The 26,151-nt window shown below is 39.5% G+C and overlaps 1 protein-coding gene across 4 annotated transcripts; it reads right to left on the reverse strand.

Moving 5' to 3' along the window:
- On the reverse strand, nucleotides 1-26,089 carry LOC137378914 (nuclear receptor coactivator 5-like). 4 transcript variants are annotated; one of them, XM_068049404.1, is made up of 12 exons: nucleotides 26,015-26,089; nucleotides 24,841-24,896; nucleotides 21,385-21,461; nucleotides 20,838-20,885; nucleotides 17,144-17,215; nucleotides 15,988-16,064; nucleotides 11,887-12,016; nucleotides 8,683-8,882; nucleotides 5,242-5,523; nucleotides 3,427-3,492; nucleotides 2,459-2,650; nucleotides 1-891 (listed from the first exon to the last, which is right to left on the reverse strand). In XM_068049404.1, exons 3-12 carry the CDS (start codon nucleotides 21,441-21,443, stop codon nucleotides 851-853), a joined length of 1,167 nt encoding a protein of 388 aa, XP_067905505.1. In that variant the 5' UTR covers nucleotides 21,444-21,461; nucleotides 24,841-24,896; nucleotides 26,015-26,089; the 3' UTR covers nucleotides 1-850. The 4 variants fall into 4 exon arrangements, with proteins under 4 accessions (XP_067905505.1, XP_067905506.1, XP_067905507.1 ...); XM_068049405.1 differs by lacking the exon at nucleotides 26,015-26,089 and adding an exon at nucleotides 25,714-25,996; XM_068049406.1 differs by lacking the exon at nucleotides 26,015-26,089 and adding an exon at nucleotides 25,348-25,703.
- Nucleotides 26,090-26,151: the final 62 nt, after the last annotated feature.

Genomic DNA, 26,151 nt, shown 5'->3' on the forward strand with positions numbered 1-26,151 from the left:
TGCATTACAAAGAAAAAGGGGAACCTTTATTCAGTTCAAACACCTACTTATTCTTCAGTTGTTACAGAAGACATCCCTTTACTTTAAAATACTATCACATTGTAACACACTGAGAACTAAGGCTTCTGAAATGATTGTTGGAGGTTTTTCCCCTCCCTCCCCTCAAATAATTAGAAACTTCATTTAACAGGTGTATATCAATACATTAAAGAAATTTAATTACTTTAATTGGGATATACTGAACATATTGTTTCTCATCAAATCAACGCAGCACTGTTACAATGCTCAGTACAAAAAAAAGCAGTCAAGTGAACAGTTGTACAAATCTGGCCAAGATAATACTGTATGGTGATATTTATTCAATTTGCTTCCGTTGATATACTCGTGCAACTTTGCGTTGTTAAAAGCATGTCGGAGTACATTTTAAATCTCAATAAAAAGTATCACCATACAATAACATCTTTTAAAAAATGTTGTCAAAAACAGAATGGAGAAATTTTTAACGAGCAGCTAACAAATGAAACAACCACTGCAAAAGATACATTTATCAAAGAGGTTTTCCCAACCCTTTCAAAACCATTCATGGCGACATTTAAAAATTACAAAAAAATGGTCCTTATACATGACATTGGGCATACACCTTCAAAAGGAACTTGAACTTACAATGGGATCTTTCTAAAATGCTAAAATACTACAGTTTACAATTCACAGTCTGTGACTATTCATCAGGGTGTTCTGTGGTATTCATTCGGTATGGCGTCTTATACTTCTGGTGCTCTTCAAACAATGTGTTGAACATACAAACTCCACTCCAAAGCATGTGCATTCTGATGCTTCAAGCGGTCACTCCTTACTGCAGCTGGAGTCTAGCGCCTAGTTTTAATGGATGACCTACAATAGAACAGATAAAATATTTACTTACTGTGCAAGTATCTTGACCCAGTAACAAGTTCAGGCTGCATCGTCTTTCAAAACATTTAAAATTTTACTTTAAGAGCAATAAGAATGCAGCACAGAGCAAGTCTATTCATAAGAACATAAAAATATAACTGTATAAAAAGAGTAGGCCATACAGCCCAATCAATATCATACCTGATCTCGTACCGTAACTCCATTTTCCACCCCTTTCTCGATTCCCTTCGTGTCCAAAAATCTATCAACCTCAGTCTTGAATATACTTAACCACTGAGCATTTGCAGCGCCCTGGGTTACAGAATTCCAAAGATTCACAACCCACAGTGAAGAAATTTCTCATCTCAGCTCTAGTCAATCTACCTTTGTTGCAACCCCTTGAAGGCAAGTACAGCCTTCCTTCAGTATGGAGACAAAAACTGCACAGTACTCCAAGGTGTGGTCTCACCAAAGCCTTATATAATTGGAGAAGACTTCCTTACTCTTACCAAAATCCCAATAAATCTATTGGCATTCTTACTTTAAAATATTCTGCTTTTCTGTGGCAGTGGCGCAGTGGTTAGCACTGCAACCTCACAGTTCCAGCGACACGGGTTCGGTTCTGGGTACTGCCTGTGTGGAGTTTGTAATTTCTCCCTGTGACTGCGTGGGTTTCCGCCGGGTGCTCCGGTTTCCTCCCACAGCCAAAGACTTGCAGGCTGATAGGTAAATTGCCCCTAGTGTAGGTAGGTGGTAGGAGAATTGTGGGGATGTAGTAGGGAATATGCGATTAATGTAGGATTAGTATAAATGGGTGGTTGATGGTCAGCACAAACTCGGTGACTACCATAGTGGATAATTTCATATTTCCTTACACAATACTCCATTTGGCACTCAATTAATCAGTCTATCCTTTACAGCTTCTGTTCTCAGCTTACTTTTCCACCCAGCTTTCTATCGTCAGCAAACTTTGATATATTACATTTGGTCCCCTCAGCTAAGTCATTGATAGAGACTGTAAATAGCTGAGGCCCAAGAACTGATCCTTGTGACGCCCCACTAGTTACAGCCTACCAGCCTGAAAATGACCTGTTTAATCTTACTCTGTTTGCATCATTGATGGAGAATGTATTCTATAGACTTAATTAGCAATATAGTCATTGACTGAAAAGCAGGTAAATTGTAGGAACATTGGGGAAAAGACCACAGCTTCTGTAGAACAAGCTTAAAAGAGCTACATGTAGTAATGTGCCATGATGTATTGTAGCTGTTGGAAAATTGCTGGAACGTTACCTTAAATTAAAATGTTTTAAAAATAGTTCAGACAGCTCCTGAACAAAGTTTTATTGGTTCTTATCTACTGCATAACATAGTGCAGGAGATCGTAAAAGATATTTGAAATTCAAAGTTCAATACCGTGAAAAATCATACTCAGAAATTGAGATGACAAAGATGAACTATTCAGAACTCATTTAAACCTGGTTTTACAATCATGCAATACCTGAAGTCAAACAAAATATATGGTAGGAGAATGCTGAATGCAAAATATTTGGGGAAAAATGCTAACCCGGAGCAGGCAGAAGAGCCCTGATGGGCCGATCACCCAAAAGGGGAGGTTTTTTCTGAGAAAGAGGTGCATGACCCAAAAGGGGTGGCCTGCCTGGTGTTGGAAGGAGGGGCTTCGGCTTGCTGGAGGGTTGTGAAACACTGCCTACATCATAGAAACCTTCAGTTCCAGTGGGTTGTTGAACGAGAGAGGCTGGAAAATAAAAGTTTAAAACATAAGTGCATGGTGATATATAGTTTTATGCCTCTTAATTTAAATCTTTTAAGTACTAAATTCCACTTACTGCTATGGTTTATGATGCTTAATTCAAATTAGTCTTTTGCACAGTAACAACTTGGAATTATCAGAATACACAATAAATTTTATAATTTATAAGGGCGGCACAGTGGCGAGCACCGCAGCCTCACAGCTCCAGCGACCCGGGTTCGGTTCTGGGTACTGCCTGTGCGGAGTTTGCAAGTTCTCTCTGTGACCGCGTGGGTTTCCTCCGGGTGTTTCTCCCACATGCCAAAGACAAGCGGGTTGATAGGTAAAATTGCCCACTAAAAAAAAATTGCCCCTAGTGTAGGTAGGTGGTAGGAGAATTGAGGGATGGCGGGATGGGATAGGGAAAAATGGGATTAATGTAGGATTAGTATAAATGGTGGTTGATGGTCGGCGTGGACTTGGTGGGCTGAAGGGCGTGTTTCAGTGCCGTATCTCTCTATGATTCTGATAAAAGTATAATTTTGCAAGTGTTACACATCCAAGCAAGATTGGAATAAATTTCTCCTTCAGAAATTTAAGATGTGAAAGTCCTAAAATAAGAAATCAATGCTCTTTTAGAAAAGAGCTGGGCATGTTATGAAAGCGATTAATTACAGGAATACATACAACAATGGACATGTCACCAGTACAATGCAACTAGTCCAAATTGAGTAACAACCAGATAAAACATTACACTGAAATCCTGAAGTTTGCTCACTTACCTTCATGTGGCCATTGATAAATTTCAGTTCTCTCTTCCTGGAAGTTTTGCCAATTACTATTTGCCTCTATCAAAACACACAAGTATGTATCAGATTATCAAATGAGTGTCAAGTGTACAACAATTATTAAAACCAGCACACTTGAAGGCATAAGCACATAAATCAAGACATTAGTTCAGTGAGTCAAATCAAACTTCTGTATAGCACTACACCAGCGGTGTCCAAACTGCAGCCTGAAGGCTATACGTGGCCCAACCCTTTGGCTCTGAAAGTCCACACAACCGAGTCCTAATTGTGCTTATATTTCCTGGTTTGAATTTTGTGGTTCTGGAAGTTTAAAAAAGGATTTTTTTTTTAGTGCAGGTGCACAAATCCTAAAAATCAGAATACCAAGATGTGTTAGTAAAAGCAACTTGAGATATATGCAAATTTATTGGAAAATAGATTTAATCTTCATGTATATTTGAATGCAGTGCATGATCCTTTCCTCAAGATATTCAGTTTCTGACATGCACCTATCAGAGAAGAGGGACACTTCAGCAACAGCTATCTACCATTGACTCATCCTAAGCAACATTATCTCCCTGTGCAGTAATCTTGAAGCCAGTCTTTTTGTGTTTTAGAGCAGGTAACAGGATAGAATTAGGGGCCAAGGAGGGGCATCAATATTCAGTGACATGGAATAATATTCAAATCTTCACTGCATTTTGGCCTCAATACACAAGCAGGCAACAGATTGGTACAGGCAACAGTCAGAAAAACAATCCGGCAGCCCCCTCAGTGGCATTGTGCTGGTCACAGTTGTGAACTTCAGAAACTCAACCATCCCTCAGATTTTTCCAGTTATGTAACTTATCTTTATCAGATTTTTGAGCAACATTAACAGAAAAGTAAGGCTGAAGTTTCGCTTTGGGGTGAGAAACAGAAGTTGGGACTGTTTCCACGTCCTGAACTGTTCCCTGGAGGGAAAATAGTCACTCTGTGGGATTTTGACCAGGGCAGCCCCTTAACTGGCATGGAGACAGTTTCCAATTAAGGGTGGCAGGTTCTCAAAGCTGGAGGGCCAGAGGCCTTCAAGCTTGAGAGAAGCAGCTGGTTACAGTAAATGGTAAGTAGCTGAGCAGGCACTTCAACATGAAGATGCCCTCTGAGCAACTTTATTTTTACCAATTTAAATTAAAAAATTAGAAAATGCAGCCAGGCCACCACCATTTGGGGGTGCGAAAAGAGAGGGTGGGAATCCTTCTGCAGTCTTTGGCTGCACCCCTACTCAGGCAGACAGGGCCTGCAGGCCTGTCTGGAGCACTGGGTGCCCCCTTCCAAGCAGTTGAACTGCCCCTGTCACGTCAGGAAACTGGAGCCCGACTGGAAAATTCCAGTTAGTCTTTAAATGCTGTCAACAAGGCTCTTAACGGGTCTAATTAGTTGCCTGCCTCGTGAAGGCCGGCAGCACTGCCAGACCCTGAACCTGCCTCCCCCAAAATGGCCAGTTCCAGAAACTGTACCAGGAAACTAGCACGCTGGCCGTGCGGGTATATTCGGGTCCCATCCGCCTCAGTTCCCAACCTCGGCGGGGCCCGAAAATTCTGCCTAGTGTAGAGTCTTGATGCTATTTTCCATAAATAGTACATACAATAAAATTTATACAATAGTTTGAGGTAATCTATGTTGCACATGTATTTTTAGTTCTGAATAGCATTCACAATATTTAACTGAAAACATTAGTAGTGGAACTACTTTTAACAGACAACTGCTTAGATTGAGTGAATTCCATCAACATGGACTCACTACACAGAATTATTCATTCCAACTAACCTCCTTCAAGGTCCTCTTTTCTTTTGTTCAAGTAGTCAACTACTTTCTGAAGCTCCTCAGCATAGAGATGCTTTCCATCACCCAGCAGAAACAGCAGATGCCGAATGCTACTTGGCACAACATGACTTTCATCGTAAGATTCACGATGAAGGTAATCATCTGCCAAATTAGCTGCTTTGTGCGCTATCTCAAGTCGTTCCTTTTCCAGATTTTCACCAAATATGCGTTGGTGTTCACGAGAAATCAGATCCAAAGCATCTTCCAAAGGCATATTACGATGTTCTGTTTGAGAAAGGCAACTTTATTTTTTTATCTGATATCACTGTAAGCCTAGGAAAGAAAACTCTTCAGTGTGTTAAGTGCACAATGAGGATGGTTTTATAATTTACTAGCAAAGATTCTGAAATAAACCAACAGTGACACTGTCACTGGGATTTCAGTAAGGTAGAACAATGGAAAAGCAACCAAGATACATTGTGTGGACACAGCATGAGCTACAGTACATTACACAGAAGCTAAGATTTTCATCTACATAGAGGTGTACTGTAGGTCAGGAGTCTTCAAGGCATGGGCCACAGTCCAAATAAGCCATGCAAGTTCCCTTCATAAGCCTCGAGGGGATCCTTTCATTTTTACACATGGCTGGTCTACCCTCAGCCCAGAGCTGGGAATTTTAAAAAGTTCAAGATGTCATCAATTTCTGGGAGGAAATAAAGATGAAAATGAGGAAGAGGACATTGGGGGAAGAAAAAAGAGGAAGACGGAGCTGTGGTGTGTGTCTATGGAAGGAGGTGTTTCACGCATTGTGTATGGCAGGTTTAAGTTGTGTGTGCATTAGAACAAAAATATTTTTCCATATGAAATATCTCATTTCTGTGCAATCATACACAGCCCACAGTGAGTTGGATATGCTTATGCGCTTGATATGTGTCCCCAGCTCAAAAGGTTGAGAGCCTCAGTTGTAGGTTTCAAGTCTGGCACTGGTGCTGGAAGCAATTTGAAGTGATAAACTGTATATGCATTGAACATGAAGGAAATTATCACTATGTTTGTGCAACAGTATAAAACTGATGAAAAAAAGATTTAAAATACAAGCTTTCTGTATCTGCAAATTATTTTTAATGCTGACTACAGAGTAAAATTTTTAAAGCAGCTATGCCTGAAACTTTGACCAGTGGCACTGTGAGCTTGTCAATGATGGATCCTATGATTGAACAGTCTGATTACACTCACTGCTCAGGTTAGGAAAATGAATAACCACTTGGGCCTGGGGAACCATATCCCAAAGGCAGGGGTAAAAAGGGGTGTAAATAAATCATACTATCCATTAATGTCAATTCCAGCTTAACTGACAGTGATGAACTGATCTGAAACAGAAATCTGTAATCTCTCTTTACTGGAATGGAAATGACAAGAAGGTTTACAAGAACCTGTTCCTCCAGAGACTAATCACATTAATAGTCACAAACCTTGCAAGCTTTGCCCAATGAAAAAACAAACAAGTAACCTACAGACTTAAGATATTACATGCAGAATATGCTATTTATGAAAATGGATGCTGGTTACGTGCAATTGCATAAATCTGCAAAGGAAAAGGAATCTCAGACTCTTGTAGACTCAGTCACACATGGCAGGTGATACTAACTTATTGAATTATGATTTGACAACAATTCCTCAGTGAGCTCGAATTTCAGCCAGGTAATCAAGGAGCAAGCAAAGGAGCAGTGTTTCACTGCAAAATGTGCCAAAAAGAGTCAGTCATTTATGGCATAGGTGGCCATTCGGCCCAACAAGTCCATGCTGGCTCACCACGGAGCAATCCAGTCAGTTCCACACCCCCGCTCGATCCCCGTAGCCCTCTAAGTTTATTTCCTTCAAATGCCCATCCAATTTCTGTTTGAAATCATTGCCTCCACTTCCACCACCCTCATGGACACCAAGTTCCAGGTCATTACCACTTGCTGCATGAAAAAAAGTTCCTCACATTCCCTACATCTTTTACCCAAAACCTTCAATTTGTGTCCCTTAGTCCTTGCATCATCAGTTAATGGGAACAGTTTTTCCTACTTTAACTTATCTAAGCCTATCATAATCTTGTACACCTCTATTAAATCTCCCCTCAATCTCCTTTGCTTCAGGGAGATCCCCAGCTTTTCCAACCTAACCTTGTAACTAAAATCCCCCATCCCTGGAACTATTCTGGTAAATCTCCTCTACACCCTCTCAGGACCCTCACATCTTTCCTAAGGTGTGGTGACCAGAACTGGACGCAATACTCTAGTTGGGGCTTATCCGCTTTATAAAGGTTCAGCATAACTTCCCTGCTTTTGTATTCTATGCCTCTATTTATGAATCCCAAAATCCCATAGGCTTTGTTAACCACTCTCTCAATATGTCCTGCCACCTTCAAAGATCAATGCACATGCACCCCCAGGTCCCTCTGATGCTGCACACTTTTTAAAACTGCGCCATTAAGCCTATATTGCCTCATCCTATCCCTTCTGCCGGCCTATCTGTGCCCTATTGCAGGTGGTTCATACCATCCTCACCGTTTGCTGCTCCAAGTTTGGTAGCATCAGCAAACTTTGAAATTCTACTCTGTATTCCAAGATCCAAGTCATTTGTATATAGTGAAAAAAGGCAGAGGTCCCAGCACTGACTCTTGGGGAACACCATTGTCTACCATCCTCCAGTCAGAAAAACAACCATTCAGCACGACTCATGTTTTCTGTCCTTAAGCCAATTTTTAAATCCAATTTAACACTGACCTTCCATTTTATCAAGCCTTTTATATGGTACTTTATTAAACGCTTTCTTAAAATCCATAGACAGCATCCACTGCACACCCATCAACCTTCTCTGCTACTTCATCAAAAAACTTAATTAGTCAAGCATGATCTGCCATGTACAAATCTGTGCTGGCTTTTCTTAATTAACTCAAACCTCTCCAAGAGACTGTTGATTTGTTCCCGATTGTTTCTAAATCTTACCCACAACTGTTAAACTAACTGGCCTGTAGTTGCTAGGTACGTCCTTAAATCCTTTCTTGAATAAGGATGTCACATTTCCCATTCTCCAAAAAAAATCAACTCATTGAGTTCAGACTCTCTTCCTTAAAAACAGAAACCTACCAGCACTTTGCCTGTCTATCAAAGAAGCCGCTGCACATAATGTAGACATCAATCTCAATACTAGGAAAAAATATATTTTGTTGAAAAAAAATTTGTTTTATTAAAATACTTGGAAAAGAAATACCTCAACTGAGTCATATGATTAACAAAGGTTTGGGAAGATGTAATTTGGCACAGAAGCAATACATTCCAGATTAGGAGCTTCAAGTTACATATGAATACCACAAAAATTTCAATGAAAATGTAATGACATCAAAGAGGCTCTACACCAAGAATTCTAGAAATATCTTTATGAAAACTGTATACGTACCTTTGTGGCCTGCATACAAAATAATCACCGTGCAAGATGAAAGAGACTGATGCTCTCCACCGACGACGACACAAAATGGGGAACCCTCTTCTCGAACATCTTTCAAAGCAGTATCAAGAGCCAACTCTAATTTAAGGTACACAAGATCCACGAGAAGTCCAAGTTCTTGCACTCGTCGCCCTACCAGTTTGGCATAATCCCTTAAAATTGAAAGTGAATACTTTCCAGTTAGGTACAAAAGAGTACATTTTTCAGGGCGGGAGGGGTGAGGGAGCGGGGTAAACAATTTTTATTGGCTGTGGGGATGGTGGGAAGGGCTTGAGGGTCAAAGGGAACAAGTTTCAGGGGTAAGGTTTGGGATATCAATAAAAGCTTATTATGGAGGGCGGAGGGGAGGGGGAAAGAGTGGGAGACAGGATTTAACAGTTGCAATAAAATTTTATTTTTATTTCCCGGAGACCAGCACTGTGCAATATTAAAATGTTAGTGAAGGGCGTGATGCCCTTTAAAAATGGCGCCTGCGTGGTGGTGCCGGACGTCGTTGCCGGGGAAGCGGCGGCCGACCCTCTAAGTCATCAGGGCAGCTGCTGCGCCCCCTCTTTTTAAATGAGCCCGTGTGTAATATCACAGGGGCTTGGCGGCAGCACTTTTGTATTGGAAGGCTGAGTTCAAAGCAGCCGCTGCAGAGCACGGCGCACTAAAATTTAGCCCTTAGCCTCACTGTAAAAACTTTTGAAAAAGTTACACCTTGTTGGATGATGTGTAACTGGATTTTTAGACAATGTTCGAAGTCATAATTACTGCTGAACCACCTCTCCTTTATGTTTGTGAAATGCCCAATTGTTGTTAAAAATCTGTATTATAATGAAGCAATCATTTTTGGTTTTTTTTGAAAAAGTTTGATATTTCAGCTTCTACCTTAATCCCATGGGCCTGTCCCAATTTTTATTTCACTCTCTAAAATGATCAAAAAGTGAAAAAAAACCAGTGGCTTTTAACTACCTGGTTTGCCGTGTGGGAATTTTTCAATGTGATTGGCTGCTCAGCCTGCTTGATCACTGTCATGGGACATCGAAGAGTCCAGACAGCTGATGCCAGAATGAAATTAACATTGGAAAGGTGAAATGCATGCCACAGCCATTGCTAGATCGTTGTGGGCAGTTTTCCTAGAGGTCAGTGAGCATTGTCACTTTGCTGCTGACTTCATATAATGGCCCTGATTTTGCAATCAATGGATATTTGAATATTAGCCAATTCTTCAAATGATTTGGTAAAACGTAGGAACAATTTTCACAGACATGGGCATTCTGGTTCAGAATACTAAAAATGATAACCTGCACTGCATTGAACTGGAAGTATTAAAGCACATGCTAGACAATAACAATTTCACAGTTGGTTGTCAATGGCTCAGATGGTTAAGGCAGTGAGCAGATGACAGACTCCCATCATGCATGGACTACTTATTGACCAATTTGGATGGAACAAATGTAAACAAATTTTGTCATAGGAAGGTCCCAAATTTGATCCATGACCTTAAACAGGGTTGGACACAGTACTCTTGGGTTATAGAGCAGATAATTAGCTGGGGCTCCCATAAGCTCAAGTATAAATAAGTGTCACATGGTTGAAATTTCAGAGAATGACTAGCTCCGATGAAACTATATTCCAAATCACAAATCAACATCTTAAAGAGAGGCAGTGAAGGGAGAAACTGAGCAACCAGAAAGAACATGCTTGATACAGATTTAAAAAAAATTGAAATCTTGAGATTCTTAAGCACCAAGAATTCTCCTCCTTCTTTCCATTTATATAAAACTGTAAATTAATTCTTTTTATACACTAATATTCCTGCCAATGATTAAGAATGGAATACTGTGTGCAGTTTTGGTCTCTACATTTAAGAAAGGACATACTTGCACTGGAGGCAGAGCAACGAAGATTTACTAAATTGGTCCCTGGGATGAGGGGGTTGTCCTATGATGAGAGGCTGAGTAAATTGGGCCTATATGCTCTGGATTTTAGAAGAATGAGGGGCGATCTAATTCAGATATACAAGATTCTGAAAGGGCTTGATAGGGTAGCAGCTGAGAGATTGTTCCCACTGGTCAGGGAATCTAGAACACTGGGACACAGTCTCAGGATAAGGGGCCAATCATTCAGGACTGAGATGAGGAGAAATTACTTCACTCGAAGGGTTGTGAATCTTTGGAATTCTCTCCCCCAGAGGGTTGTGGATGTTCCATCAGTGACTACATTTAAGGCTGGGATAGATAGATTTTTGGTCTTGCAGGGAATCAAGGGATATGGGGAGCGGGCAGGGAAGTGGAATTGAAGCCCAAGATCAGTTATGATCATATTGAATGGCGGAGCAGAATCGATGGGCCATATGATCTACTTCTGCTCCTATTTGTGTTCTTGTATGTGCATAATCTGCAGATATTGATGGTCACTATACATTATTTGGGCCAAACATTACAGATGGAAGATTATATAAATGAAGAGGTACTAAGTGGGGTTAGGGCAGGATGGAGTTGTTTCCACATACAGAGATAGTGTGTGTGATAAAATACCACTGGCATTAAGGAAGAGGGTGTATGATCAGTTTGTGCTATTGATCACGACATATGGGGTGGAATCATGGACAACTACGAAACATATTGAACAAAAACTGCGCACAGCTTAGAGAGCAATGGAAAGGCAAATGTTACACAGTGATAAAATCAGGTGTAATGAAATACACTAGAAAACTAGAGCTAAGGACATGGAGAAAAGAAGCCAAATGGAGATGGGCTGGGCATGTTGCTAATGGAGTGGGAGCCAAGAACAGGAAAAAAAAGGGGAGACTGAGAAGATGGAGAGATGACATAATATCTTACCTAGGAACCACATGGGCGAGAACAGCAAGAGGTAGAGATAAATGGAAAAGGCATGAGGAGGGTGATATGCTACAGTGAATGAACACAGCGATGATAGAAATGAATGAATGATGGATGGAAGGACGGAAAGAACGAAGATGACGACGACGCATTCTCTTCAAATTAAGTCATATGACATTATTTTCTGCAGTCAAATTAAACTCTGGCACCAAGTTAGTCACACAAATTGCAATCTCAAACCCATACAGGATAAAAGTCTGTATGGTGTGGATTTGCAATTTATACAGGCCCAAGAAAGAGCTAAAGTAATATCACTAAGGAAATTTACCCCTGTTGTTTGCTTAGGGCTATAACTACACAGTCAGCATGTTTCTCTTTATTGTAGTCATCCTCTATCTCTCTATAGAACTGCTGATAAAGCTCATCTCGACGACTGTCTTCTGGTCTGCAACTGTCCTCTGTAAACAATAATGTACAATTAAGTAGTTAATTGATTTCTGAATACATCAACCATTTAACTTTTGTTTTAAAAAAGTGACAGTCTTGCATTTATAAAACACTTTTCATGAACACCAGACATTACAAAGTAAAGTACTATGTGAAGCTTAGTAACTGTAGGAAACATGGCAGCCAATTTATACACAGCAAACTCTCACAAACAGCAATGTGAAAATGGCCAGATAATCTTTTAGTGTTGATTGAGGGATAAATATTGGCCAGGACACCAGGGTTCACTCTCACCTCTTCAAAATAATGCTATGGGATCACTTATGTACACCTGAGAACAGATGAGGCGTTGGTTTAACATCTCATCCGAAAGACAGCATTTCCGACAGTGCAGCACTCCCTCAATACTGCAATGGAGGGTTAGCAGAGATTCTTGTCCTGGAATGGGGCATGAAGCCACAACCTTCTGACTCAGGAGAGTGCGTTACCAACTGAGGGCTGACAGAGTTTGGTACAGACTCTGTCCAATAAATTGCCTCAAAAGAATGCTTACATATCTCATGCGTGCGGAAAGGACTGAAAAACTTCTGTTAGCTAACTTACAGTAATGCAATATTTAATGTTAAAGCTGATTTGCCATGAGATGTATTTGGGGAAATATTTAGTATCAATATCCTGAAACCTCAAAATTTTTTATCCCTGGATGAGTGGTTTTAAAATAAAGCGGAATTCATCGTCACGCATACTTACAATCTGCAGTTTGAACAACTCCAAAATAACGGCGAATTTCAAAGCAGTTGGCAATTAATCTACCTTTATGTTAAAATCTTACATCTTCCTAACTGCACCACTTGACTTCCTGTTGTCAGGAAAGTTTAATGTCAGTGGTCAACACTTCATATTGTTCAATTAAGTTCGTAATGCAGTAATTACATAATCAGGCCACTTGGTGGCTTTCTGCTCACTCTGAACAGCCACACGATGCAAGTCATAAAATTCACAGCATGCGTTTTGCCATATTGTTTTCTGCTCAGGTTAAGTTTTTCTTTCAAGTTAATGGTTGTATTTTGTGAAGCTCATTGTAATTTATTGCATTTTCCTTACTAGATATAGCCGTAGCAACTTATAGGTCTTAGGGGTCATTAGCCTGATATTACCAGTCAACTCATTTAAAATTGGGGTTTTAACTTCTGTTTTGAGCACCTCAATGCTTTACTTTCACTCGTCTGCACAACTGAATATCAATTTCATGAATTTATCTGTCGGCCAAAGTAAATACAGAACTTTAATGTGAAAACAATTACAATTTTAACTCATTTAATCCCTCAAACCCCAACATCATGGCATAAAGTTGCAGGCTTCAGTGCGCACTGCTACTCAATATCTGAAGCAACATGTGTTCCAGTCCATAGACAGAACAATGCCTTCAGCCTATCAAGGTCTAATATGTTGTTTAATGTATACGGTTCTGTTAATCTAGGCAATAAAACTCAATTTTCTCACCCACACAGACCAGATCACATGATGTCCTCCACAACTGAGCTGCAGTGCACTCATCCCACCGAGAAGCATTTCTGGATATAGAACGCCAAAACTCTGACCATTCACAGCATTTTCTCCCTCAATATGGCACTGCCCTACAGTGTACCTTAAACCCCATCATATCACTCAGCAGCAGTTCTACAACCAGGATACCATTCATCCCTCCATCATTGAGCAGATTTTCACTGCCGCGGCCCTGCTCCACATCAGATCCCAAACCTTGCCCTACCAATCCAGTAATCTCCACACTAAGCAGCATGTCAATATCCCAAGAACAAACTATCCTCCCAAATGAATAGCATTTCCATAATTCAGCGTTCCCCGAAAAAGCTATGTCTTTCACTCATACTGTCGCACCCCCATACCCCATTCAATTATTGGTCCTTCACCCCGAGCAAGTTTGTGAAGGGTAGGTCATGCCTGATGAATCTGATCGAATTATCTGAAGAAGTGCCTGAAGTTGTGAAAGGGGAATGTCCATGGTTTTACTTATATGGAGTCCCAGAAGGCATTTGATAAAGTGCCCCATAAGAGACTGTTAGCTAAAGTTGAAGCTCATGGAATAGAAGGCAAATTATTGAACTGGTTAGGAAATCGGCTGAGCGGAGGAGACAGGGTAGGGATAATGGGCAGGTACTCCAACCGGCAGGACGTGACTACTTGTGTCCCGCAATTGTTGATATTGGGTCCTCAACTATTCACCGCATTTATTAACGGCTTAGGTGATGGGATATTAAGCCACATATCCAAGTTTGCCGATCACACAAAGATAGGCAGCATTGCAAACAGTGTAGATGAAAGCATAAAATTACAGTGATATTAATAGATTAAGTGAACGAACAAAACTGTGGCAATGAATTTCTAGGTAGGCAAATGCAAAGTCATCCACTTTGGACCTAAACAGGATGGAACAGGGTAATTTCTAATTGGTCAAAAGTCAGAAACAGTGGAAGCCCAAAGAGATCAATACATAGGTCATTAAAATGTCATGAATAGCTACAGAAAATAATCAAAAAGGCAATTGGAATGCTGGCCTTCATATCTAGAAGACTAGAATACAAGGAGGTAGAAGTTATGCTACAGTTATACAAAGCCTTGGTTAAACCACACCTGGAGAACTATGAGTAATTCTGGGCACCAGACCGTAACAAAAATCTAAGGGATATTGGGCAAAGGTGGGGCATATGAAGTTAAGTCAGATGAGCAATGATCTCACTGAATGGTGGTAAAGCTCGAGAAGTTAAATGACCTACTACAGTTCCTATGTGGCAAACCCCACTCGAGAAAGTTATCTTACACACAACCACTCACTATGACCCAATAATTCTAGATGCACCACATGCATCAAGCTTTTCTGGCTGTGGCTCATTAACAACCAGTCCACAGCATGGGATTGGGGGCAGAAAAGAGACATTTGAGGCTGAGAGGAGAAGGAGCACACACAGGGAGGGGAAGAAAGAGGTCCATGGGTCGGGAGGGGGGCAGGGGGTGGTGGAAGAAAGAGACAACTGGAGAGAAGCAGGGTGGAAAAATAGTGACTGTCCCCTACCTCCTCTTCAGACTATCCGCTCAACCCTTCTCATTCTCCTACTACCCACTCCAATTATCCCCTATTTCCCACCACCAGAAAACTACAACTGGCTGGGTGAATAATTAATTGTATTAAAACCCTACCTCTGCATGCAATTCCCAATATTTCTATAATCAATTCCTATGTCCACAATTATGATGGAAATTGGCAATGTAAACTTGCCATACACCCACCCTCCAAACAGAGGTGCTTAAATGACTGTTTTCCAGTTCTTCAGCCTCTACTGCTTCACCAATCTCCAAACTGATGTATACATTCTATTTAGGTATACGAGTTAAGAATCATAAAAATAAGAACATAATACTAAAATAGAACATTGTGCACCCTGATCCAATTATTTTCCACCCTCAAGCCCTGCTTTATCCGACAGTTGCAACTGGTCTTGACTCGCTGTATAAAAAGGTCAGAGGAATCAACTGGTTTTAAAAAGCTGCAGTTATAGAAAGTGATCACTGATCATCACTGCCCTTAAGATAAGGATAACAAAATACATGTCAAAACAAAACTTCTGAAGTAAACATCAAAACTAGGGCGATTACCCACAAAACTACAAGCACTCACGTACACAAAGAAAAATAACAATTGTAAGATCAAAATTTTAGTGGTTAAACTGGTAAATCTTTATTTGGTTTTGCACTACATTTGGGAATCAATTCTATTGTTGCTTCATCAATGCTAGCTTTGTCTTGAAATAAAATTGGATTATACCTAGCAAGTAGATTTCTAGACTGAAGCAGTCAGTCATTCAACATATAGTGCTTTACATGCCTTTGCCAATCATTTTATAAGTTTTCTACAGCTCAATTTTGGTACGCTTAAAACAAGCACATGCATAATTATCAGCCATACCACTCCAGGTGTAGTTGTAATCCTCTGTACTGTAAGGCTCACTATAACCACCATAATATTCCAACACTTCCTGAGTCCTGAAAAGGGAGAAAAACAGAAGTCACTACAGATGCCTAATTTACACACCCTTATAAAATGACATTAATTTTGTTTTCTTTTGATGAATCTAAATTCAAGTTTTGGAGTTAATCAATTACAAAAAAAGAGCAAGATCACTACAAAATATTAAGACAGCTCTCCACTGAGAGCTTCAAAACACCCATTTGTAGCAATTCCATTTTATTCACGAGGATGTACTCACCATACAGATGAAGCAGAATAACTGAAGATTTTTGATCAAAAATGTTTACATTTTTGATGGTAACATTCCTGGGGCATTTGGGGTAGAAAAGCAATGGAGAGAAAATACACTGACCTGGATTTTGCAAAAGGTGAGAGCAACTTTTGCACTAACGTGCAGTAATTAGAAATTCATTTCAGTGCAGTGCTCTCTACAGTGGATCTGGGACCTTTATGAACAGGGTAAGCACCTATGCATCCCCTTCACCAGACTGAAGTAGCCTTCCTGAGTAGTGCAGTGCAAACCAGGAAGTGTAAGTTAGAATATTTAGTTCAATGCCAAATCAAAAATAAAATAAAAAGGGAAAGAAAGATGGGAATGAGAGAAATTGAAGAGGCAAAGCTTTTTTTTTTTAAATGGAAGGAATGAGACTGAGAATTGATGGCGCTTATTACAATTTATTTCTAAACCTGTAGATTGTTATGAACTGGATAGTATATAGATTAAGTGCGCTAACTTTTCTACTTGATCTGGTTTGAATATTATGACAGAATCTCCTTCCAGGACACAAAGGTCCTAAGTGAAATAAGTTGGGACTGCTTTCCATATGCCTTTATGAGCAAATTTAGCATGAGCAACACAGACCAGAAATCAACACTAGGATTAAGTTAATTTCACCTTTATGCAGCAATTGGTTGCAATGTCTCCTGGGTTTTGGTTGGGGTGGAGAGCAAGTAATGCAAGAAATACTCAATGCTGACAGCAGGTGTCAAAAATAGGAAATGCTCCATTGTTTACCTTTAGATACACCAAAATTCATCCCCAAAAGAATTTTAATTAATGCAAGTACTGGGATCAGAAAGTTATTTATCTCACCTGTAAGGATCAACTCTTTCAGCTCCCAAAGGTGATCTGTCTCGCTCTAGATCTTGCCGAGTCGAGAGGATACTATTAAAAACAGAAAATAAGTCAGGTCAACCTTTTACATTTTAAAAAAATTCTAAAGATCAATACCATAGAAACCCCTATTTAAAACAAAACCTGCAGATGGCTCCAGCAGCAAATGTTATTGTGTGATTTGGCACTGTGCATAAGTCCCAAGTTAACCAACCTCATCTGGGGTGATGGTGACAAACCCCAACTAAGTTCAGAGTTTACAGACTATTTGAGGGGAAGATAATAAAAATAAGTAGTTTCCTCACTCGATCACTATTCAGTGGCCTCTACTGAAATTGTACATATGCATTTTCAGTTAAGACGGATTCAGGCTCAGTAGTGATAAACCCACTAACCGACAGTTTTCTGACCGACACTTGTTGTCCTGGTCTAGAATTGTCGCAAGGCAACTTCAGTGAGCTTGCGCCATCAGGACAGAAGGCATTAAATAAAAGTAAAATTGGTGGAAGAAAACATACCATTTACTTAATGCAGTTATATCAAAGTATTGATTGCAGCTATGCAATCACCCTCAAATCTGAATGCAACAGATAAAGATAGCCTTTTTATATCACTGCAGTAGGAAAGCAGAGGGTAAGAATTACTGGCCACAATCCAGTTATAGCATAAAGCATTACTATGGCCTGAATTTGCAGTCATAATGATGATAGAACTGTCAGTGTTTGCCATCATTATTCCTCTGAAACTGACAGCAACTTCTGGAGTCCTCACATGCGCAGAACGCAGAAATTGAGATGTTGCTGTCAGTAATTCTACGCTTCTCCAGAGTGTGTGCTGTTGAGGCACCCCCAAACTGCAATCAATGAAAATTAAATGAATTGACGAGAAATTCCAATCTTGCGCCAATAGTTTCGCTGTAAAACACGAAAAAAGTTACATCTTGTTAAATGAGGTGCAACTGGGTTTTTAAATGATGTACTAACTTCATAATTATTACTAAAAACATCTGCACTGACCCTGTAAAGCTACTTTTATATGTGTGGAATATCAAATTTCTCCACAATAAAAATTTTCTATTTTAAAAATGTTTTAAAAAGTTTATTTATTTTAGTTTCTCGCGATCCATTTATTTCACTATCTGAAAATTTAAATTAAAAGTTAAAGATATTAAACGCTTTTAAGTTCCTGTTTGTGTGTGTGAATACTTCAACATCATTGACTGCCTACCTGCTTGCTGACAACACTGCTGCTGCATGCCAAGATATCCTCTCGACTTGGCACCAGATTTAAACTTCCATCAGTAAAGAAGAAAACCACGCCAGAGATTGCTAGATTTTGTGGGCAGCGTGGAGCGCCCTTGCTTAGCTGCTGACCACAAAATCTGGACCAAAAACGTTCAACATAATAACCAAATACAACAAAGTCACAAATCAGCATCAAGTAGTGCTGAAAAATATTTTTCATTTACCTGGATAAACACAAATTCATTAAGGACCTGCTATGCACAATCTCTTCCATTCCACTACACACAAATATAATTAACAGGCAACTTGGCTGCTTTGCTTTTGACAAAAATAACACGCAGCACCACACACTCATCATAGATAATAATTCATCTGCCTCTTTCAATGGATATATTTCCTCCTCATCCCAAACTCATGAACCTAGAAGATTTGCTCTATGGACCAAGGTTTGCATGTTTGAATGAATGAGTGCTTCAGCGGCAGATGGGCTGAGGCTGGGGTGGAGACAATGTTATAGAGGCAGTCTTTGTAATGGAGAGGATATGGGGTTGGAAACTCAGCTCCAACAGGATGCCTTGCTTGTCAACAATTTGGTGACAGAAGAGGACAGAATCAACGACAATGGCAGAGTTTATGGAATGGGTCAAAGACAATGGCTCTGGTTATCCCAAAGTTTAACTGAAGAAAACTGTGTCTCAGTCCAATAATGAATATCAGAGAAGCAATCTATTAGAATGTAACCCAAATCCAGAGTTTGGATCAGAACAGTGAAGGGATTTAGAACCTCCTCAGCTGACTCCACCAGGACCCATGGATGAAAATTCCTAATCTGTAGCCTAGTTTATTTTCAGCTTCCTAAACTTCCCAGTATGCTTTTCCTTCCAATATTGAGTGTTGCCAGTCTGTTCGATTACACTTGGCAAGGACAGCTGCAAAATAATAATTTAGTAACTCTTCCTCAGACACCACTTCCCAATGGTTAACAGCCCGATGCACTTCTCTCCCTTTTGATGTACTTAAAGAACATCTACCGTCATTTATGTTATTTCTCTCATTCCCTCTGATCCATCAGGTTCTTGGCACAGTTCTTTGATTTTATAATTCTCCTTATTCTGTTCCTTCCCTCTACAGTTTTCAATTTGACATATGCATTCTCTTTCCCAATGTGTTCCATTACTACCTATTACATTCAAGTTGGTTTTATTTGCTTATTTGGTCCTCAACTGGGATAAACTGCTTCTGTAATGGAAAATGTGTTTCTTTAAAACACTCCCATTTCTCTCCCACACCCTTCCTTTTAAAGTGTTCTTATTTCATTCAGTTCACAAACTTTCATAGTTACAAAGTCGCTTTTCCTGAAATCCAATTAACAGTTTTTATTAGTTCAACTTTTAATTAATATTTTATTTGGCTTATTACTCTCTAATTATTACCTTTTCCTTGACATAAGCATATGTTTGATTGGAATAGTCCTAAAAGCTATTGTATTTGCATGGATACGAAATTCTCAGTGTAACATAACAGCCAACACTTCCGTGAAAGTAATTTAAAAAGGTTGTTTGGTTTTATCTTGAATATGAACCTTCCCATGTTTCAATGAATCTAATATTGATCAATACATCTGCTTACTAAAGACTAATAAAAAATAAATTCTATTTTAGATGTCATTTGAACTGAAGTTTTTGGACAGTTTTTTTAATATACTGTAGCAACTGACATCAAAGATGTCACCTTTCCAATTCCTTTTATAATGCTGTGAAAATATATTTTAGTCGAATGAACATCTGACAACTATACTCAACTTTATATTATACAATAGGGCCCATAATCTTTTCCCATTTTTGCAAATGTTCTGTTTTTGTTTCCTCTCTCTTGTCCTTTAAAAAGTGAGTCTCCCCAACCACCCTCAAATAATTCTCATTGCAAAATACAGTCTGATCAGTGGCTATAAACATTTTCAATGCATTTCTGATTTGGAGATACTGCACCTTCTCATGAATTAGCAGTTATACAACACAAAATCCTCAAACTGGTTGGTCTGGGATGCAGGATGAAAACAGAACTAGCAACAGGGCTGTTCTCTGGATTAGCCATGTCACAGGACTCAATATTGCTAGAAAAGTCTTCATCAAAATCTTCTATTCTTGCTTTGCAGCCAGGACGACAGAGAAGCACTTTGGTGGTGCAGAAGGAAAATTCACATTCTATTCACTGAAGAATCAAGAAGCCAATTTGACCTTTACAATGGGATAAATATATGCAAGTCACTTCATCCAGTGTCAGTGCAATATCACAAGAACATAAAACACTCCTCCTTCACCACCCCCAAAGTCATGGGTGCATTCGTGCCCATGCTCCAGACCAACATCTCGTTATTACAAATGTAATTAGATCATTGTTCCGTCATCCCAGAATAAATTTCTTCATACCTGGGCAAGGATTCTCTTGGAATGTTGTACTCTGCTGTTGCAAAAGAACTGGAGAGGAGGAAGAGAAAGAAAACAGATAAGAGGAGTCAATTTCTAGGCCTTGGCTGTACTTTCCATTAATTAGCCAATAACCTCATTCTCTGCATGATTAGAGGGCAGTGTTTGATCAGAAACCTAAAGACACAGAACAAGATAGTTATCCAAAAAGTCAAAAGTTGAAGAAAATGGGCAATATGGATTCACTTTTCAGGACATATGGTAATCCAATTATATTTGTTTGTCCCTACTTAATAGATTAGTGGTTTGGAATCCTTAAATAAGCCAACGAATTTTCAATGTAGGACCACAAAATTCTTTTCAGCATCAGCTAACAATATTGTAATGATGGACTCCTAGATTACTAAACTATGACCTTCAAACATCAGAAAGTGTCACTAAACTTTAGAACATTGAGTATTACTTCATTTAAACATTTGTGTCAGAGTTAAAACTAGATATCTTAATAGACTTTTCTGGGATAATAGGCATTTTTAAAAACTCTCCTTACCTTCCATCTGGACTGGGTCTGTGTGATAGACCTCCCCTAGGCTTTATCCAAGCAGACATCTTAACCACTTTTTATTTCTGAAGATAAAGAAAATATTGCTTAAAGCTTTTACTGTAATAGTTGCAAGGAAGTAAATGGTCTATTGGCACAGGCTCCATTTGGAATTCATCCAATACCCTCATTCCTTCTGTTGCCTTTAATGCTTCCAGCAACACTTAACTGTAAAGGAACTGTGTGATAGCAAAACGAAGCCTAGCCAAGCGCAGGATGCTAAACAGAGCAACATACACCCAGGCTCCAAATACACACTTACAATTAGATACATAAACTTGCTATCCTTCAAAAATGTAAATTGGTAATATAACCAATGTAAGTGGGTTGCCTTAAACAGGGCCAAAAAGCAGCTGCATCATTTTAAAATGAAACCCAGAAAGGCACTGGACATGCTGCAGCATCTTACTAATACTTCAGTGACAACATGCACTTTCAAAGGCACATGGGAGCAATAATGTACATCAAAATTATCTGCTTTCTATTGATTTACTCCTGACCTGGCTATACGGTCACAGTAACTTTGAAGTCTATACTAGAATAATTAACACACAAGTCCTATCTGTAGCCAGGATCAGTGGAAGCTACAGTAGCAAACAAGACACAACCCACCGTCAAGCTTTCATGCTCACATGGGGGACATAGTTGTTTTGAGAAACATGTAGCAATGTTAAAATGCATTAGTTAAACCAAACCATACCAGACTTGGTAATGAGCTCCACAGGTCATATCTCCCCTTTTATTGCTAAATGAATAACTTGCAAGCAAATGAGCATTTAAGGTTTCTGTACGAATGAATAAATTTGTTTCAGGAAATAATTCCAGGATTCAAATGGCACTCAACCATCTGTCTGAGTTATCAAGATATAAAAAACAATCTGATGAGGTGTCAATTTGTTCTTCAATAAAGCCAGGGCAAACGTATGCGATAATGGTCACTTTCTTCTGAAGGAGCGTAACACCAAATTAAGAGGTCACAAGTAATGTGCAGAGTTGTGGCAAATACTTCAGCTTGCATTACACTGGTAGGTTATTACTTCAACTCTGGAGCTTAAAACAAAATTATTTTTGCAACATCTTCAAGACAAGTAAAATCTTCCCAATCCAATATGTTCACTGTTTTTGATTTTCAGCAGCTCCAACGGCTGACACAATCTACTGATCTAAAACTATTACAGCATCAAGCAGTATTTTCCAACTGCGAAATTTCTAAATCTAAATAGGAAGATTCTTAATGTTCTTAACGTACCCCCAAACTTTGCAACAAGTAACACTGAATAAACCCATGTGTTATTTAGTACACTGATATGTCTCCATTTTCACATTTTTTCAGATGTTAAATCCTTGTGCGAAACACAGTTATAGTAACAATCTCATGTGCTCTACAGCTTAAATTTAAAATTCAATTTATTTATAATTGTATTTGTTTTGAATTCCCCTAGCAAGGGCATTGCCCTACAATGCAAAATTTTGGGACACCAGATAACTGGAAATTTCCAATATTTAGTGGCAGCAGCAGCAGGGGGGGGAGGGGGGATGGCTTCTATGCTAAGAGTTCCCACTGTAGTCAAACTGAAATGTACAGATTTGGTCATTAGTGGTATCATCGAATCATATTTTGCTAATTTCTGAAAATGGAACAGTGCATTAAAGCTGATTTAATGTTTCCAATCAAAGCTGATTACCAATACATTCAAAATTGTAATCCCACTATAGTCTGTTTTTCCTTGTTGCTTCTTTGAATTTGTAAATTATACTCACAACAAAAGATACTTTTCTTGCTGACCCTTCAAATAATTTCCCAAATGACAAGACCTATTGCCAAATATTTACTGATGCCCACATCAAGGGCAACTAGGAAATCCACAGTAGCCCAAATTCTCTTTTTTCATGGACAAGGGACGAAAAGGACTTCATTTTCCAAATCCTAGCTGCATCTGGGAATTTGGCTGGTGATAAGACGATAGAGAAAAAAGCAACCTAAAGGAACACGTGGCCTACTATAATCTGTGTGTTGCAACATTAATGCTGTCTTTTTTTTTAAATACAGTGTGTTATAGCAAGAATTATGTATAATCTATCAACCATGTTCCTGATTAATTTCTTTATCAGATCACCATGTTTCACTTGAATTTGCTGCATGAATTTTAGATTGGATGCATCTGCAGCTTATTTATTTTTCACTAAATTTTCCCTTTTTGTTTGAGATTGTCTGGACCTTTATTGTGCGTTTCACCCAACACCCTCATAATTTGCATATATCTATCTAACAGTCAATTAAGCACTTGCCAGTCTTTTAATCCACTAACTCTTGTTTGTGACTGGTGGATCCATCAATTCTCCGTCCTCCTACCTATTTTTTCCAAACCTTTACTAAAGTGCTCCCAATTCTGACACTAGTCAGCCTTTAAGTTTTGCCTGCAAATATTTTCAGTCTTCAGTTCTGATTAAACATACACACCTGCAACATCATGGCTTGCCATTTCTCTTTGCAGATGCTGACTGACCTGTGAATTTCTAGAAGTTTCAATTTTTAATTTCAAATCTCCAGCATTTGCTTTTTTGAGAAAAAAAAACACAAAAAAGCCTAACGTTGAAAATGAAACTTGGCAATGTTCTTCATTTGCAGGGAATGCAAACTAAAATTGACTCAAGAGTATATCAAGGGTTTCCTCTAGTATTTTAATGAGGAAACTAAAGAAACCTTTCCTGTATAAATAATAACCTTCAATAGATATGAGCAGACGACGTGCCGAAGGACAACAAACCAACTAGCATCTCCAATCACTTTTTCTTACTACAGGAATTATAACAGAACTTTGGTAAACACAATTCAAATGTGAAAGATGGTTTTAAACTAGGGAAATGTTTGAAAGCTTAACTTCTGTATGATATGTTGGCATACACTGAAATTCTCAAGAAGTCTGTTTTCCTGAAGGCACTGATACACAATACACTCTCTTCCAAATGGCTAATTTTCCTCATGTGCCCTAGACAGCGAGGAAAGAAAAGCAAGTTCAGTCATAATTTCACTCATAACACCAGAAATACCATGACCAAATGTAACTGCTTTACTTCCATCAGCTAACTCACCACAGTCCAGGAAATCAAACTTATTTGTTTGGAAAGGTCTATTGCCAATACCAACTAAGCCAATTGAAGGTCCAGAAGTCTTGTTTTAAAAGTAGTTTCACTTCAATAATTATGTACCTATAAATGTCTTGATAATCAAAGTTGGAATTATGCCCAAACAAGTGCCAGTCATACCAGAATAGATACAAGGTTACATTTCATGTTACATGACAAAGAACTTTAATTCATCTGGATATCAAAAATTGCCAAACACACACACTTAAAAATGCACACAACCCACAAAGGATTAAAACTACAACCAGCAGAACTCACCTTCTGAAAGATTATATAAATGAAATCTTCTCAATTTACACTGTTGAATCTTTGAGCTTTGTCAAACAGTGGCGAACAGAGATGAAAGTGGCAACAAAAGAGAATTAAACATAAATGTCAATCTACAGTTTCTCTTATAAAAGCAAAATACTGCGGATGCTGGAAATCTGAAATAAAAACAAGAAATGCTGGAACCACTCAGCAGGTCTGGCAGCATCTGTGGAAAGAGAAGCAGAGTTAACGTTTCAGGTCAGTAACCCTTCATCGGAACTTGGGTCACTGACCCGAAACGTTAACTCTGCTTCTCTTTCCACAGATGCTGCCAGACCTGAGTGGTCCCAGCATTTCTTGTTTTTATTACTGTTTCTCTTTACAGGTTTAACTGACCTGAGAAGCTCCAACATTTTGTTTTAATTTCAGATCAACATTTACAATTTTGTTGTTTATGAAATGTATCAAATACTTTTCTATACTTATTTTACACGGCTTTATTTTTTAAAAGATTACTTCGGAATGTAGGAAATCGTTAACATTTTGCGTGCAAATGCGTGAACCCATCCAATACAAGCTGAGCTACGTGTGTATTAACGGCGCTGCTTTTGGTGACTATTTTTCTCGACAGTAGTTTATCAACAACAATTAAAAAAAACTCATTAAACGGGCGTCTTCACAACATGGCTACAGACATTGGGCTAAATAAAAGTTTGCGATAAGAAACCGTCTCTTCCATGAGCGAGATTTACATGAATCGGGCAACGGGCCTAGTGGAGCAACAAAAGCCGCCGACAGCGCGGGGTGAGGAGAAAGGAGCGGGGGACTAAGGACGAGAAAGGCCGGCCAGGCCCAGCCACGCCTCCCCGCCCTTAGACTGACCAAGAGGCCCTGGGGCTTCCATCTAGAACAGCACGGTGACGGCAGCAACAGCGCCTGGGCCTGGACCGGGCCTCGCCGCCCTACAAAGTAACAAAGGAAGATTTACAGTCCAGGTAAAACCCGAGCAGGCGCAGCCAGGCAAAACGAAAACAAAATGAAACTAAAGACTTATGGCCCAGGTGACGGCGATTCTGCCGCCCTCCAAGTGGAGGGAGGAGGGGGGGAAGAACCCCCTCCCGCCGCCCTCCAAGTGGAAAGGGGGGGGGAGAACCCCTCAGATTAAAACAAAACTGCGATTCACCTCCTGCCGCTCTCGCTCTCCTCGGCCGTCAAGCTGAACCGGAACCAGAAACACGACCCGACCCACGCACCGCCCCTTCACTTTTTCCCACCAATCAGGTTGCTCTTTACATGGAGGCTTCTGGCCGCTGCGAACGA

The sequence above is a fragment of the Heterodontus francisci genome, chromosome 17, assembly GCF_036365525.1.
Source record: "Heterodontus francisci isolate sHetFra1 chromosome 17, sHetFra1.hap1, whole genome shotgun sequence".
Taxonomy (NCBI): Eukaryota; Metazoa; Chordata; class Chondrichthyes; order Heterodontiformes; family Heterodontidae; genus Heterodontus; species Heterodontus francisci.